Source organism: Coregonus clupeaformis, chromosome 23 (assembly GCF_020615455.1).
Source record: "Coregonus clupeaformis isolate EN_2021a chromosome 23, ASM2061545v1, whole genome shotgun sequence".
Lineage (NCBI taxonomy): Eukaryota > Metazoa > Chordata > Actinopteri > Salmoniformes > Salmonidae > Coregonus > Coregonus clupeaformis.
The window spans coordinates 33,216,790-33,231,159 of NC_059214.1; the positions used below are offsets into that span (position 1 = coordinate 33,216,790).

Sequence of the window (14,370 nt, forward strand, 5' to 3'; positions counted from 1 at the left end):
GCGTGCTTATTGGTCTACAATACGGGGCTCTCGGCCCATCGCCAAGGGATACGCTTCGGATTGGCTGAATTACCTACCCCAGATTCACCCTTGCGCAATTCTCAGATTCTCTACAGTAGTTTATTGGCGTAACCCCGTCTCCACGCGCATCTGCCCATAGAACCAAGCCTCACCATTTACGCAAATAGCGTTACAAAGGTCCGTAGTGACAAAGACAGCGAGCCCGAATACGATGGGGAAGGAATAAAAAAGAATTCCAGAATCGTCGGGTCTGACGGGTCCTTTCCAGAGGAACGAAGTGCACAGGGTTGCCTCAAGACCCGATAGCCTACTGGAAGAACCGGATTTGGACGTCACGGTGTGTGGAGTTGGGACGAGTGTGCAGGGCCGTGGAAATCGTTAATGTAAAGATTGGGCAACTGGCAGATTGTTCCGTTTGAATCGTCCGTAGGGTAGAAGAGCGAGGGAGCCGGCATGGCGGACGGATCGTTGAGTCTCCATTGGAATATGAAGAGGATCTGCATGGTCTTGGATCTATAGGAATATACAGCAACCATTCCCCATTAACGCATTATCTGATTGTTTCACTTGTGTCATTTTGTGCTCAACTGTGACCAAATTAGGGAAATCAAACCAGCAGTGGGTTTATTCGGGGGCCACGGGGCCAGATTCATGACTATTTTAGTCGAAGACGCGTCCCCAAGACCTACCAACTGAAGGAAAAGGATGCTTTGAACGACTATTGGGGGAAGAGAAGTGGTAGATTGATAGGTCAAAATAACGACTGTGAAAGCTCGTGGAGAGGAGTTGATATTGTAAATAATCTAACATTCAGATTAAGGAACTGTCATTCATTGAATGCAAAGGTTTGGAAATAAATCTACCAAGCCACCAAACAAGTTACAGTAACGTAGCATACAGTATTTGATTCGGGGATTGGATCATGTCGGGGCGGCCCAGAACCACCTCCTTCGCGGAGAGCTGCAAACCAGTGCCGCAGCCATCGGCTTTTGGCTCTATGAAAGTCAGCAGTAAGTCTACCATTTTTAATAATCAAACTAATTTGCCTCAATTGCCTGCCTTGCGAATGAAACAAATTTAAACTAGTTGTGTCCTTGTTAAGCACCTTGACTCGACGCCAGGTCTGAAAGCACAGGCAGGCTTGCCATTCTGTGTCACTGGCTGAGATTCTCAGGCGTAGTGTCACCCAGGTTTCTGCGGGGAGGGACCGCTGTGACGTGCGACTCTAGGCTGGTCAGCGGCCAGAGGTAGAGGGCCGCGCCGAGGGGGAGAGAGGGTCAGGGCTGGCAGCCACCCAAACCAGCATCGTGGCAAGTGGCATGATCAGATTTGCCTTATCATTTGCAGATTCTTCTAGGTGTCCATTCCTTTAGATCACAACATTTATTTCAACCGATTACTGCTCTCTAGTCGAATGGAGCGCCTGGTTTAGGGTCATGACTAGGCATACACTGTTATATTATTATTACATGGGGATGTTTTGTATATATTACTTATTTATATGTAATTTTGCATGCTCTGCGAGCAGTTTTCTCAGAAAGTATAAATTTCTTACCAGCCAGATGCAGCAAGTGACAGTATCGGTCTATTACGCAATTATCAATGGGAAGGTGCGCCCATACAGAACGTGACTGGGAGGGCGTGGCCATGGGAATTTGATCTTTCAGAGTAAAGGGGTGCGTTTCAAGTTTGTGTTAGCTGAGTTGTCGTGGAATTTGGGGTGCGTTCAGTTCGCACGAACGTTTGCTACGTTATTGAACAGACTTTGAGATACGTTTGCTCCGTTGGGTGGGTGTGCCAGGGTGTGGCTTGAAGCAATGAGTGACTTATTTAAAGGGCAGCGGTGCATTTTCAACCTACAACCCTCCCCGTTTTTCAGCTGGTCGTTCAGTACAGCACCGTTTTCATTCAATTGAACGTTCCAGAATGTAAAAACGAGCTCCAGCACACAAGCCAGATAAATGTATTGACAGTGGAGTAGGCTATGTGCCACAATGTATCAGACTGAAGTTGCGACAATATTGCCATCCTGAAGGCACTCTGATGGGGCACATGGCTTCACTGCACTGGCCAGGATATATGCTCCTGACAACATTAAAGGTGTTTTAAAACTTTTGTGAAAATTAAAATAATAAAGCCTATGCCTCTGATGCCTCAGCCTATAGTATATAAATAGCATGTAATTGTATTTAGCCTATGCCCATTACACATACACAGGGGCGCAACTTTGGGTTTAGAAGTAGTGGGGGAACATACCTTTTTTTAAAAACATTTTTTAATCCAGCCGGATAAACACTCCAAACAGTCTACCCGACCGCTCTGAGGCGTCCTCATGATCCTAAAGCACACCGTTGCCTTGTTTTGTATCACATTCCAATGATAAAACTGGAGGGGACAGAAATGCAATTTCAGAATGTGGGGGGGACAAGTCCATCCCCAGTGAAAGTTGCACCCCTGCACATACACATGCATCAGACATTTACACACCTGCTCCTCAGTGTTCAGACGTTGCTTTACATACAGTACCATTAGGCCTATCATCTTCTGCATTTCTGTAAGTCTCTGTGTGTGGGCTACAGAGGGAGAGTTGTGGCAGTGGTAATGAATCTCAGATACTCTTTCACAATGCAATTGTCCCTTTCACTGACTGGACCTAAGCATACTGAAATAGACTCTAAACAGTGTATGGAGATTGTATAGTTGAGTGTGTATGTATGTACAGTACCAGTCAAAAGTTTGGACACACCTACTCATTCCAGGGTTTTTCAACATTGTAGAATAATAGTGAAGACATCAAAACTATGAAATAACACATATGGAATCATGTAGTAACCAAAAAAGTGTTAAACAAATCAAAATATATTTCATATTTTAGATTCTTCAAATAGCCACCCTGTGCCTTGATGACAGCTTTGCACACGCTTTGCATTCTCTCAACCAGTTTCACCTGGAATGCTTTTCCAACAGTCTTGAAGGAGTTCCCACATAAGCTGAGCACTTGTTGGCTGCTTTTCCTTCACTCTGCGGTCCAACTCATACCAAACCATCTCAATTGGGTTGAGGTCAGGGGATTGTGGAGGCCAGGTCATCTGATGCAGCATTCCATCACTCTCCTTCTTGGTAAAATAGCCCTTACACAGACTGGAGGTGTGTTGGGTCATTGTCCTGTTGAAAACAAATGATAGTTCCACTAAGCCCAAACCAGATGGGATGGCATATTGCTGCAGAATGTTGTTGTAGCCATGCCGGTTAAGTGTGCCTTGAATTTTTTAATAAATCACAGACAGTGTCACCAGCAAAGCACCCCAACACCATCACACCTCCTCCTCCAAGCTTTACGGTGGGAAATACACATGTGGAGATCATCTGTTCACCCACACTGCATCTCACAAAGACACAGCGGTTGGAACCAAAAATCTCCAATTTGGTCTCCAGACCAAAGGACAAGGTCCATTGCTCTTGTTTCTTGGCCCAAGGAAGTCTCTTCTTTTTATTGGTGTCCTTTAGTAGTGGTTTCTTTGCAGCAATTCAACAATGAAGGCCTGATTCACATAGTGTCCTCTGAACAGTTGATGTTGAGATGTGTCTGTTACTTGAACTCTGTGAAGCATTAATTTGGGCTGCAATTTCTGAGGCTGGTAACTCTAATGAACTTATCCTCTGCAGCAGAGGTCACTCTGGTTCTTCCATTTCTGTGCCGGTCCTCATGAGAGCCAGTTTCATCATAGCGCTTCATGGTTTTTGCGACTGCACTTGAAGAAACGTTAAATGTTTTTGAAATGTTCCGGATTGATTGACCTTCATGTCTTAAACTAATGATGGACTGTCGTTTCTCTTTGCTTATTTGAGCTGTTCTTGCCATAATATGGACTTGGTCTTTTACCAAATAGGGCTATCTTCTGTATACCCCCCTACCGTGTCACAACACAACTGATTGGCTCAAACACATTAAGATGGAAATAAATTCCACAAAATAACTTTTAACAAGGCACACCTGTTAATTGAAATACATTCCAGGTGACTACCTCATGAAGCTGGTTGAGAGAATGGCAAGAGTGTGCAAAGCTGTCATCAAGACAAAGGGTGGCTACTTTGAAGAATCTCAAATATACAATATTTTGATTTGTTTAACACTTTTTTGGGTTACTACATGATTCCGTATGTGTTATTTTGATGTCTTCACTATTATTCTAAAATGTAGAAAATAGTAGTAGGAATGACTAGGTCTGTCCAAACTTTTGACTGGTACTGTATACAGTTGAAGTCGGAAGTTTACACACACTTAGGTTGGAGTCATTAAAACATGTTTTTCAACCACTCCACAAATGTCTTGTTAACGAACTATAGTTTTGGCAAGTCGGTTAGGACATCTACTTTGTGTATGACACAAGTAATTTTTCCAACAATTGTTTACAGACAGATTATTTCACTTATAATTCACTGTATCACAATTCCAGTGGGTCAGAAGTTTACATACACTAAGTTGACTGTGCCTTTAAACAGCTTGGAAAATTCCAGAAAATTATGTCATGGCTTTAGAAGCTTCTGATAGGCTAATTGACATAATTTGAGTCAATTGGAGGTGTACCTGTAGATGTATTTCAAGGCCTACCTTCAAACTCAGTGCCTCTTTGCTTGACATCATGGGAAAATCAAAAGAAATCAGCCAAGACCTCAGAAAAAAAATTGTAGACCTCCACAAATCTGGTTCATCCTTGGGAGCAATTTCCAAATGCCTGAAGGTACCACGTTAATCTGTACAAACAATAGTACGCAAGTATAAATGCCATGGGACCATGCAGCCGTCATACCGCTCAGGAAGGAGACACGTTCTGTCTCCTAGAGATGAACGTACTTTGGTGCGAAAAGTGAAAATCAATCCCAGAACAACAGCAAAGGACCTTGTGAAGATGCTGGAGGAAACGGGTACAAAAGTATCTATATTCACAGTAAAACAAGTCCTATATCGACATAACCTGAAAGGCCGCTCAGCAAGGAAGAAGCCACTACTCCAAAACCGCCATTAAAAAGCCAGACAACGGTTTGCAACTGCACATGGGGACAAAGATCATACTTTTTGGAGAAATGTCCTCTGGTCTGATGAAACAAAAATAGAACTGTTTGGCCATAATAACCATCGTTACGTTAAATTCTATGGATTCTTCAATTACATTGAGCTGATTTCTGACGTGCTGTTACTTCTTTTTCCGTAGTGTACTTCTGTATTATTTTATTGATTCACCATAGTGAAGGCGTAGGCTCAGGTTTTCTGGGTCTCTATGTTTTTGGTTGGATAGGTTTCTCAATTTCTTGCTTAGGTTTTTGCATTCTTCATCAAACTATATGTCATTGTTGTTAATTTTCTTCGGTTTTCTGCTTGAAATGCTTTGATTTGATAGGGAAGCTGAGAGGTCAAATATACTGTTTAGGTTTTCTACTGCCAAGTTTACACCTCCACTCTTACAGTGAAAGGTTTTGTCCAGGAAGTTGTCTAAAAGAGATTGAATTTGTTGTTGCCTTTTTGGTAGATTTCCACACTACTTTCCTTCCATCTATAGCATTTCTTAAAATTATTCAGTTCCTTTGGCTTTGATGCCTCATGATTGAGCATAGCTCTGTTCAAGTAGAGTGTGATTTTGCTGTGATCTGATAGGGGTGTCAGTGGACTGACTGTGAATGCTCTGAGAGTTGGGTTGAGGTCAGTGATTAAAGTAGTCTACAGTACTACTGCCAAGAGATGAGCAATAGGTGTACCTAACGTAGGAGTCCCCTCTACGCTTACCATTGACTATGTACATACCCAGCGTGCGACAGAGCTGCAGAAGTTGTCACTCACTCACAGACACACAGACACACACACACGCAACAGTGTGTGTGACTAACTTGGCCAATGATCTGAAGTGGCTGTAGCCAAAGTGTAGGATCCTATAGTGAACACTGCCCCTCCCACACACACACACACACACACACACACACACGCTCCAGTTTTGTTTTGGGGAGAGGCAGCTGGCCAAGAACAATGAGTGTCTTGTTTAGCATTTCAAAGCTCCCGCTCTCTGTCTTTCTCTCTATTTCCCTCGCTCTCAATGGAGATGGGAACAAAATGAACATATTGAACATGATGTTAAATTTAAATTGCCGCTTTAAGAGTGAAAAAGGATAGAGCGAGCTAAACAAACTGAAGAACAAACAGAAAGAAACAGACAGAGAGAGAGACTGAGGGTCAGAGAAAAACCGAGAAGAAAGAGGGAGAGAGAGAGACGGAGAGAGAAAGAGAGATAGACAGAGAGAGAGACAGAGAGAGAGAGAGAGATGTCAGATATTGGGTCCATGTTATTACTCAGTAATGTGATAGTTATTACCTACACAATGACAACCCTTCTACTCCTCCCATTGATGCCTGTGGTACATTCTCAGAAATGTGTTCTTAAAGGGGTAAAAATGTTTGTCACTGTAGTGGTATCCTGTAAGGTACATCCTTTGTACCTTTTAGTTATGGGCAATTCCATGGTAACAGAGTGACACAGAGACTCTGATTTTTCACTTTAAAATGTATGTCAAACAAAAACCAATGATTGCAAAGTGACAGTACCCAACCCCCCCCCCCCCAAAGGTGCGGACTCCGACCGCGCAACATAAACATAACAGGGTAGGGGCCGGGTGGGCATTCCGCCTCGGAGGCGGATCCGGCTCCGGGCGTGACGACCACTTACTCTCCGCCTCCCTGTTGCGCCCCTGGTCTGGTCTGGACCTCGGCGTGCTGCTTCCCCTCTCCTTCCTCCCATGATACTCCAGGCCCTGTCTGGACCCTGGTGTGGGAGACCCCGAACCTGGAGAGGGGCTGACGTCATGGTCTGGACTGGAGCCGCTGACCGGAGCTGGACCGGGCACCGGTGGAGCGGATCGCTCAGGCTCCGGACCGGACTAGGACTGGTGCGAGGAGCAGGCACGGGCCGGACCGGACTAGGAACACGCACCACTGGCCTGGTGCGAGGAGCAGGAACGGGCCGGGCCGGACTGGAGACACGCACCTCTGGCTTGGTGCGAGGAGCAGGAACGGGCCGGGCCAGACCGGCGACGCGCACCACTGGCTTGGTGCGAGGAGCAGGAACGGGCGGGCCGGCAACGCGTACCACTGGCTTGGTGCGAGGAGCAGGAACGGGCCGGGCCGGCGACGCGCACCACTGGCTTGGTGCGAGGAGCAGGAACGGGCCGGACTGGGAACACGCACCACTAACTTGGTGCAGGGAGCAGGACTGGGTTCCTTTATTAACCCCCGCTCCTTCTGCTGCCTAACCAGCTCCTCTCGCCGTGCCTCTACTTTTTCCTTCTCCCTTTTAGCCTCCTGTAGCGCCTCCCTCTGACCGAATAACTCCTGCTCCCTCTGAGCCAACAGCCCGCGTAACATGGTGGCCTCCTAACCTGCAGATCCGCCCTTTCACGGCCTCCTGCTGCCTCGTCGTCCACACCGTGTGCCCCCCCCCAAATTTTTTTATTGGGGTTGCCTCTCGGGTCTCCGTTGTCGGCACTGTTGGTGCCGTCTCTCCTCTCCTACCCGGGCTTCCTCCTTCATCGCCTTCCGATAACGGACGGCCTCCTCCTCTGTAATTCTCCCCCAACCGAGGAGGACATCTACTAATGTTACCTCCTGTTGAGTCCCAGGCATTTCCTCCTTCTCGGCACGCTGCTTGGTCCTCGTTTGGTGGGATCTTCTGTCACGTTCGTTGAATGACGGGTCAGACCAAGGCGCAGCGTGATATGCGTACATGTTTATTTAACTTAAAACACACGACAAAACAACAAAGGAAATGAAACGTGAAGTCCTAAGGTAGACACACAACTAACCTTACCAGGAACAAGATCCCACAACTCAATAGTGCCAATAGGCTGCCTATGTATGATCCCCAATCAGAGACAACGAGCGACAGCTGCCTCTGATTGGGAACCACACCGGCCAACATAGAAATACCCATCCTAGATAAACCACATAGAAATATACACAAACAAAGAATATACACACCCTGACTCAACATATACGAGTCCCCTGAGTCAGGGCGTGACACTGACTGTGAAGGCTCCATGGATTGATGAGGAATTGAAAAACTGTATGGTTGAAAGAGATGGGGCAAAAGGAGTGGCGAATAAGTCTGGCTGCACATCTGACTGGTTGACTTACTGCAAATTGAGAAATGATGTGACTAAGCTCAACAAAAAGAAGAAGAAACTGTATTATGAAGATCAATGATATAAAGAATGATGGAAGTACTTTTAAGTACTGGCATGCATAGTATTTATATCAGCCCTCTGATTGCAATGAAGAGCAAAATGTGCCACTCTGTTTTGGGCCAGCTGCAGCTTAACTAGGTCTTTCCTTGCAGCACTGGACATGAGCAGCATGTCTTGCTCTTCATTTTAATCAGAGGGCTGATATAAATACTATGCATGCCAGTCTCTCAGCTAAGAGTTGAGGAGAGACTGACTGCATCAATTCTTCTTTTTATAAGAAACTTTAATGTGTTGAAAATCCCAAATTGTTTGCATAGTCAACTTACACACTACTGACACACACACTTACCCCACCAGACATGCCACCAGGGGTCTTTTCACAGTCCCCAAATCCAGAACAAATTCAAGAAAGCGTACAGTATTATATAGAGCCATTATTGCATGGAACTCTGTTCAATCTCATATTGCTCAAATAAACAGAACCTGGTTTCAAAAAACAGATAAAGCAACACCTCACGGCACAACGCCTCTCCCCTATTTGACCTAGATAGTTTGTGTGTATGTATTGATATGTAGGCTACGTGTGTGTATGTAGTTCTGTCCTTGAGCTGTTCTTGTCTATTAATGTTCTGTATTATGTCATGTTTTGTGTGGACTCCAGGAAGAGTAGCTGCTGCTTTTGCAATAGCTAATGGGGATCCTAATAAAATACCAAAATGCACAAGGAATACTTTTTAAAATGTCCACAGAAACTTTTACAAAAACACATTTACTTGAAGAACAGTGCATATGCAAAGTTTGGTAACAGAATGACGGCACAAACAGTACAAACCGTCATTCTGTTACCAAACTTTGCATCTGCACTGTTCTGCCAAGGCAGCAGCTACTCTTCCTGGGGTCCAACAAAATTAAGGCAGTCATATACAAAAAATAAATAAAAATACAATACATTTCACAACAGATTTCACAACACATTAAGTGTGTGCCCTCAGGCCACTACTCTACTACCACATACTGTATCTACAACACAAAATCCATGTGTACGTGTGTGTATAGTGCGTATAGTGCGTATGTTATCCTGTGTGTGTATGCGTGTGTCTGTGCCTGTGTGTGTGTGTCTCTTCACAGTCCCAACTATTCCACAAGGTGTATTTTTATCTGGTTTCTAAATCTGATTTTACTGCTTGCATGAGTTACTTGATGTGGAATAGAGTTTCATGTAGTCATGGCTCTATTTAGTACTGTGCGCCTCCCATAGTCTATTCTGGACTTGGGCACTGTGAAGAGACCTCTGGTGGCATGTCTTGTTGTGTATGCATGGGTGTCTGAGCTGTGTGCCAGTAGTTTAAACAGACAGCTCGGTGCATTCAACATTGATTGACATGCATATTATTAATGTTGGTGTGTAATGAGGAGCAACCAGACACTGCACTTGACGCATTTATGAAATTGCTTATTCCAGTTACTAATAAGCATGCACCCATTAAGGAAATGACTGTTAAAACTGTTAAAGGTGCTACACATTAGGGATTCATATTTTCCTGAAAATCTACCAAGTTTCAGTACCGGGAATAATTCATATTTATCCAGAGATACCATAAAAATGTAAAGCATTTAAAATCACTTTGTCACTATGCCAGGGTTCTCCCAAAATAAGATTGTCGCTGCACCACATTGCCGGCTTGGTTGCGCCACTATCTAGAGATTTCACAGCAAGTGAAACTGATATTTAGTAATGATAGAGTAACTTTGATTGCCAATTACATTGTTGTGAATTGCGAAACAGGCCGTTCATAAATTCTGAGCGTTATCATGTTCCTCAATTAATTCAGTGCATTTCAGCAGTAGGCCTTGGCTATCTCGACACAGAGCTGATGCACAGAGAGCACCCAGAGTAGGCCATAGCGTTGTCGAATCATACAAACTTTGTAACGGCATGTGAAACAAAAGTTAAATGACCAAAGTTGCTAAGTTTGCTAGATAACCTCCAACGAATGACAGAATATCTCCTATTTGACAAAATCTAGTTGATGATTATACAGATAACAGATCAGCTCATGAATAGTTGGAAGATGAAGATAAATTGTTTAAATATCAAGGTATCTCAACGGGGACCAACTCTGTTAATTTTTTTCCCATATTTACTCTCATACCATTTGTTGATCACGCATTCTCTACCGAAGCTCTCATATGGGCAGCAATATGAGACAGCGCAGAAACGGGGGAAATTATATAGCGGTATTTTGACGCATTGGCGAGACGTGCTTTGATAATGCAACCAATGGTTTTACAGTCAATTACCATGAGACCGGCAGTCTTTTGCATGACAATAACCTGCTGACAAAATTTCATGACCGCCACAGCCCTAGTTGAAATGACTAGCACACAGCTCAGACACCCATGCATACCCCACAAGACATGCCACCAGAGGTCTCTTCACAGTCCCTAGTCCAGAACAGCCTATGGGAAACGCATGGTACTGCATAGAGCCATGACTACATGGAACTCTATTCCACATCAAGTAACTCATGCAAGCAGTAAAATCTGATTTAAAAAAACATAAAACTACACCTTATGGACTATGAAGAGACACAGACAAGGGGGGGTTAGAAGGATAACTTTATCCTATCCCAGGTATTCCTTAAAGAGGTGGGGTTTCAAGTGTCTCCGGAAGGTGGTGAGTGACTCCGCTGTCCTGGCGTCGTGAGGGAGCTTGTTCCACCATTGGGGTGCCAGAGCAGCGAACAGTTTTGACTGGGCTGAGCGGGAACTGTGCTTCCGCAGAGGTAGGGGGGCCAGCAGGCCAGAGGTGGATGAACGCAATCGGCCTCCTTTCCAGACCAGTGTGATCACCGCTCTCCCTGTGCTGTGAGTCACGTGGGTCGCGTCAGCCAGGCGGACCAAAATGTACCATTATATTTCATTATCCGCACATGTACCCTAAAAGGTACCGAACAGTACCATGTGAGATTATATGTGTACCTTTGAAGGTACGTTATGTGTATTTTGATATTTTTGTACTCCCGGGAACAATACTGTACCCTAACCACGTTAAGTTAGCTGACTAGCCATTTCAAATAATGACCATATCATATAGCTGACAATGTCTTATCTTTAGCTAATTTGTATTCATTATTACAGGAAAATAAACTCATAACAAGATCATTATTTACAAGTTAATGGTGAGCTAATTACAGAAAATAGCTTGCGGTTGAGAGTGTGATGAAATAAAAGCAGGGAATTCTACCGGGGCCTAACGTTATATCCTAATTTGACTTTGGTGCAGGTAATGTTGTTCTTCACATTACCATCTCTGGTAAACACACTATATCAAATAAAATCTAAGTTTATTTGTCACATGCACAGGATACAGAAGGTGTAAACGGTACAGTGAAATGGTTACTTGCATAATGGAGTCTTTTGTTTAGACATGTAGCTAGCTAGCTAGCTAATCAACAATGAACCATAATCCCAACTCATAACGTTACTACCCTGCATGAATCTGTAGGTAGCTAAAGCTAACCAACTAACTTAGGTTCAATGTTAGCTAGCTAGCTAACATTAGTCTATAACTAGCAATGCAAACAACTTTCTGACAAAATTAGAAAACGTATAGTATCTGAAAATGTAACTCGCTAGACTCTTACCCGTATACATGGATGAATGAGTCTCCCTCTCTCTCATGGATGCCATGGTTGCCCTTAGTTAAAAATGTAATCCGGAGACAGGTGTTTTATAAAACAGCCTTCTTTCTGTGTGTTCTCTTTTCGACTTCCTCAGCATATTTGCAATCAAACACCAGCATTTTCTCCATCTCTTTAGCTATCATACTCTGCTTCCACCAGGCATTACACTGATTTCAAAACTCAGTCCTCCAGAAAGTGGAGAGCATTAGCAACACTTTTTCAGTTCTTTGTGATTTCTTTAAAAAAAAACTGTGTTAGAAAGGATTACCTACACATACTGAGCAGCTCATGTTATAGACAGAAGCGTGCAACATGTCAAACCAATCCGAACTCATCTCTCGGCATGTCCAGCCCATCCAAGGTTCCTGTCTTTTTCTGTGGCTAAACCAACTAGGCTCGTAATTTAATAATTGTATTCATATTTACAGATGGCATACAAGTTTGTTATTAAGGCACATGAAAGTTCACATGTTCCAGAAGGCATTTCTGCCAAAAGAAACTCATTTTGATACAAAATAAATGTTTACTTTCAAATGCCTCTCCTGTGAAGTAGTGATGTGCGACGTACGCCTAGTTTCCTGAAACAAGTCACATTTAGAGACTGGGTCAACAATGGAATAATGAAAGAAATACCCAAATACCATTTTTGGGTGGAGTTTTCCTTTACTGTATTACAAAAATAATATTGAATTGTGCTTGACAATGCAAACAAATATCAACATTTAAAGGAGATGATAGTTCTATCTGTGCCACCGGCTTAATCCCGTTCTTACATTTTTTTTTTGCTGTTGAGTTGGAGACGTGAATCCCAAAAATAATTTGTTAACTTTTCGACAAGTTAAAAGGCTGGCTTTAATTCCAGTTTGTCTACAAATTCTTAATTGATATGTTGGATTCACGTCTCCATCTCAACCAAAAATCGAAGTAATTTTTTTTTGACTAAATCAAATTAAACTTTAAATGCACTATAAATAAAGTTTGATTTGATTTAGTTCCATTGTTTAATTTAGATGTTTATTTGATATGGAGATGTGAATCCTACATCCATTTTTATTTAGTAGACAAACTAGAATTAAAGCCAGGCTAAGTCAGTGGCACAGATGGAACTATCCAAGCAGAAGATGCATCTCCTTCAAATGTTGATATTTGGTTGCATTGACAATTCAATACACTAAATAGCATTCAATTTGAAATCAACCAGAGCTTGAAACCCTAAGCCTATTGTATTGTGCCTATTTTTTGTTGAATTGAAACAATAGATGTTGATGACTTTGCAAACGCTATATACAGTGGGGAGAACAAGTATTTGATACACTGCCGATTTTGCAGGTTTTCCTACTTACAAAGCATGTAGAGATCTGTAATTTTTATCATAGGTACACTTCAACTGTGAGAGACGGAACATTGTATGATTTTTAAGTAATTAATTTGCATTTTATTGGATGACATAAGTATTTGATCACCTACCAACCAGTAAGAATTCCGGCTCTCACAGAACTGTTAGTTTTTCTTTAAGAAGCAATCCTGTTCTCCACTCATTACCTGTATTAACTGCACCTGTTTAAACTCGTTACCTGTATAAAAGACACCTGTCCACACACTCAATCAAACAGACTCCAACCTCTCCACAATGGCCAAGACCAGAGAGCTGTGTAAGGACATCAGGGATAAAATTGTAGACCTGCACAAGGCTGGGATGGGCTACAGGACAATAGGCAAGCAGCTTGGTGAGAAGGCAACAACTGTTGGCGCAATTATTAGAAAATGGAAGAAGTTCAAGATGACGGTCAATCACCCTCGGTTTGGGGCTCCATGCAAGATCTCACCTCGTGGGGCATCAATGATCATGAGGAAGGTGAGGGATCAGCCCAGAACTACACGGCAGGACCTGGTCAATGACCTGAAGAGAGCTGGGACCACAGTCTCAAAGAAAACCATTAGTAACACACTACGCCGTCATGGATTAAAATCCTGCAGCGCACGCAAGGTCCCCCTGCTCAAGCCAGCGCATGTCCAGGCCCGTCTGAAGTTTGCCAATGACCATCTGGATGATCCAGAGGAGGAATGGGAGAAGGTCATGTGGTCTGATGAGACAAAATAGAGCTTTTTGGTCTAAACTCCACTCGCCGTGTTTGGAGGAAGAAGAAGGATGAGTACAACCCCAAGAACACCATCCCAACCGTGAAGCATGGAGGTGGGAACATCATTCTTTGGGGATGCTTTTCTGCAAAGGGGACAGGACAACTGCACCGTATTGAGGGGAGGATGGATGGGGCCATGTATCGCGAGATCTTGGCCAACAACCTCCTTCCCTCAGTAAGAGCATTGAAGATGGGTCGTGGCTGGGTCTTCCAGCATGACAACATCCCGAAACACACAGCCAGGGCAACTAAGGAGTGGCTCCGTAAGAAGCATCTCAATGTCCTGGAGTGGCCTA

The 14,370-nt window shown here is 43.6% G+C and overlaps 1 protein-coding gene across 2 annotated transcripts in view; it reads left to right on the forward strand.

Annotated features, from left to right (window-relative positions):
* Window positions 1-215: 215 nt before the first annotated feature.
* The window catches only part of LOC121537086 (glycogen synthase kinase-3 beta), a 43,440-nt gene continuing 29,285 nt past the window's right edge, over window positions 216-14,370 (forward strand). For both annotated transcript variants that reach the window (XM_041844849.2, XM_041844850.2), the window contains exon 1: window positions 216-1,031. In XM_041844849.2, coding sequence (XP_041700783.1) covers window positions 944-1,031 — 88 coding nt within the window. In that variant the 5' untranslated portion in view covers window positions 216-943. The remainder of the gene's footprint in view (window positions 1,032-14,370) is intronic.